This window comes from Atta cephalotes (assembly GCF_000143395.1).
Source record: "Atta cephalotes unplaced genomic scaffold scaffold00033, whole genome shotgun sequence".
In the NCBI taxonomy this organism is placed as follows: domain Eukaryota; kingdom Metazoa; phylum Arthropoda; class Insecta; order Hymenoptera; family Formicidae; genus Atta; species Atta cephalotes.
Genome location: NW_012130097.1, coordinates 1246304 through 1248173, shown reverse-complemented (window position 1 = coordinate 1248173; position 1870 = coordinate 1246304). Strand labels below are relative to the sequence as shown.

General features: G+C 25.9%; 1 protein-coding gene across 1 annotated transcript in view; it reads left to right on the top strand.

Annotated features, from left to right (window-relative positions):
* The first annotated feature begins 354 nt into the window (after positions 1 to 354).
* The window catches only part of LOC105621448 (esterase E4-like), a 9181-nt gene continuing 7665 nt past the window's right edge, over positions 355 to 1870 (top strand). Inside the window, exons 1-3 of the mRNA XM_012202916.1 lie at positions 355 to 486; positions 756 to 1044; positions 1483 to 1668. Of these exons, the coding sequence (XP_012058306.1) occupies positions 355 to 486; positions 756 to 1044; positions 1483 to 1668 (607 nt within the window). The remainder of the gene's footprint in view (positions 487 to 755; positions 1045 to 1482; positions 1669 to 1870) is intronic.

Below are 1870 nucleotides of genomic sequence, written 5' to 3'. Positions count from 1 at the left end.
GTAAAGAGATAAAATGATAAAACATCGATCTGAAAAATATAACGTCAAGAGATAAAACTCTTGAACTTACAGTCAAGCAATTATTTCAAAGTTTCAAAAATTTATATTTAATCTCATTTTACGTAACAAATATTAATAGTTGAAATATTTAATGTAATGTTACAACTAATATTTGTAACATAAAAACAGTAATAAAATAGTAATTTGTAATATAAACAAATATCAAAATGAAAGTCAAATATATTATTAAAAAGTATATATATTTATAAACATCATAAATTATAATGAACATGGGTGGACCTTTTAATGTTGTTCTCATCCTTATTCTTACTTACTTCTTAGTACATATCCATTATGAGCGAAATAAAAGTACAAGTAGCTGAAGGAAAATTGGTCGGAGTCGTCGTAAATGGTTACAACGTTCATTACTTTGCCTTTCGCGGAATACCATATGCCAAACCTCCAATTGGCGAACTTAGATTTCAGGTAATAAATTATTTTGTTAATTAGTGTCTTGTCGTTATACAAGCACGCAATGTAATTAATAATAATAGAATGATAAACTTTAACTAATCTGCCTTAAAATTAGAATTAATTAGATTTAATTAAATTGAAAGAAAGTCTTAATTTTCTTCAAATTAATTATGCGCGCGATAAGAAAAAATTTATAACTTTAAAATACATATATTTTTTTAACTAAATATATCCCGTTATGTTCATTTATTTATATATATATATATTTTTTATATATTTAGGATCCAGTACCAGCGGAACCATGGTCTGGTGAAAGAGACGCGTCAAAGTACGGAAATATAGCTGTTCAAGTAGAGCTTGTCACACATAAAATTATAGGAAATGAAGATTGTCTTTATTTAAATGTATATACTACAAAAATTGAATCCTCGAAAAAGCGTCCAGTAATGGTATGGATACATGGTGGTGGGTTTATTATAGGTTCCGGTGATGCAGCTTGGTATGGTCCCGATTATATCGTGCAAAAAGACGTAGTATTGGTTACTTTGAATTATAGATTAGGCGTTCTAGGTACGTCATTTATTATTTTAATGGGTATTTGTATGTTACTCGCATTTATAGTCTTATCTAAGTCTTTCCTCAGAGGATATGAGCACACATTAGATTTATAGTTTTAATATTTCAAATAATCTAGCGTTTTACATTAACAAATTACTATCAAATATTAATATAGAATGTAAAAATGGAAAGTTAAAATATATTTACCTATTATCGAGAATATTAAATAAAAGTAAATATTCTTTTTTATTTATTTATTACCCCAAATATTTATAAAATTGAAGTAAATGCCTTAAAAAGCAAAAGATTATTTACAAATGAAAAAGGATATAGAATTATACTTAATTTATTAACTCAAAAACAAATATTTGTCTTGTTTATTTTTTTATCATTTATTTTTAGCCATAATATATATCAATATTACAAGAGTAAAAATTAATATGATTTCAGGTTTTTTAAACCTCAACGATAAAATGGCAGCAGGTAATCAAGGTCTGAAAGATGTAATCTTAGCATTAAAATGGGTCCAAAAAAATATATTAAAATTCGGTGGAGATCCAGGAAATGTCACTATTTTTGGAGAAAGTGCTGGTGGAGCTATTACACATTGTCTAGCTCTGTCTCCGTTAGCTAAAGGTATAAGTTTATAAACTTCTCAATACAAAATTCTTGTTTCTCATTCTATTTTAAATATATTGATAAACTTGAACTTGATTTAACAGAAACAACTGAAAATAAAAAAATCATTATTTTATTAAGTTTCTATTTTATTAATAAACAACATTTAAAAAAATTTTATTTTATGTGTGTGTGTGTGTGTGTGTGTGTGTGTGTGTAA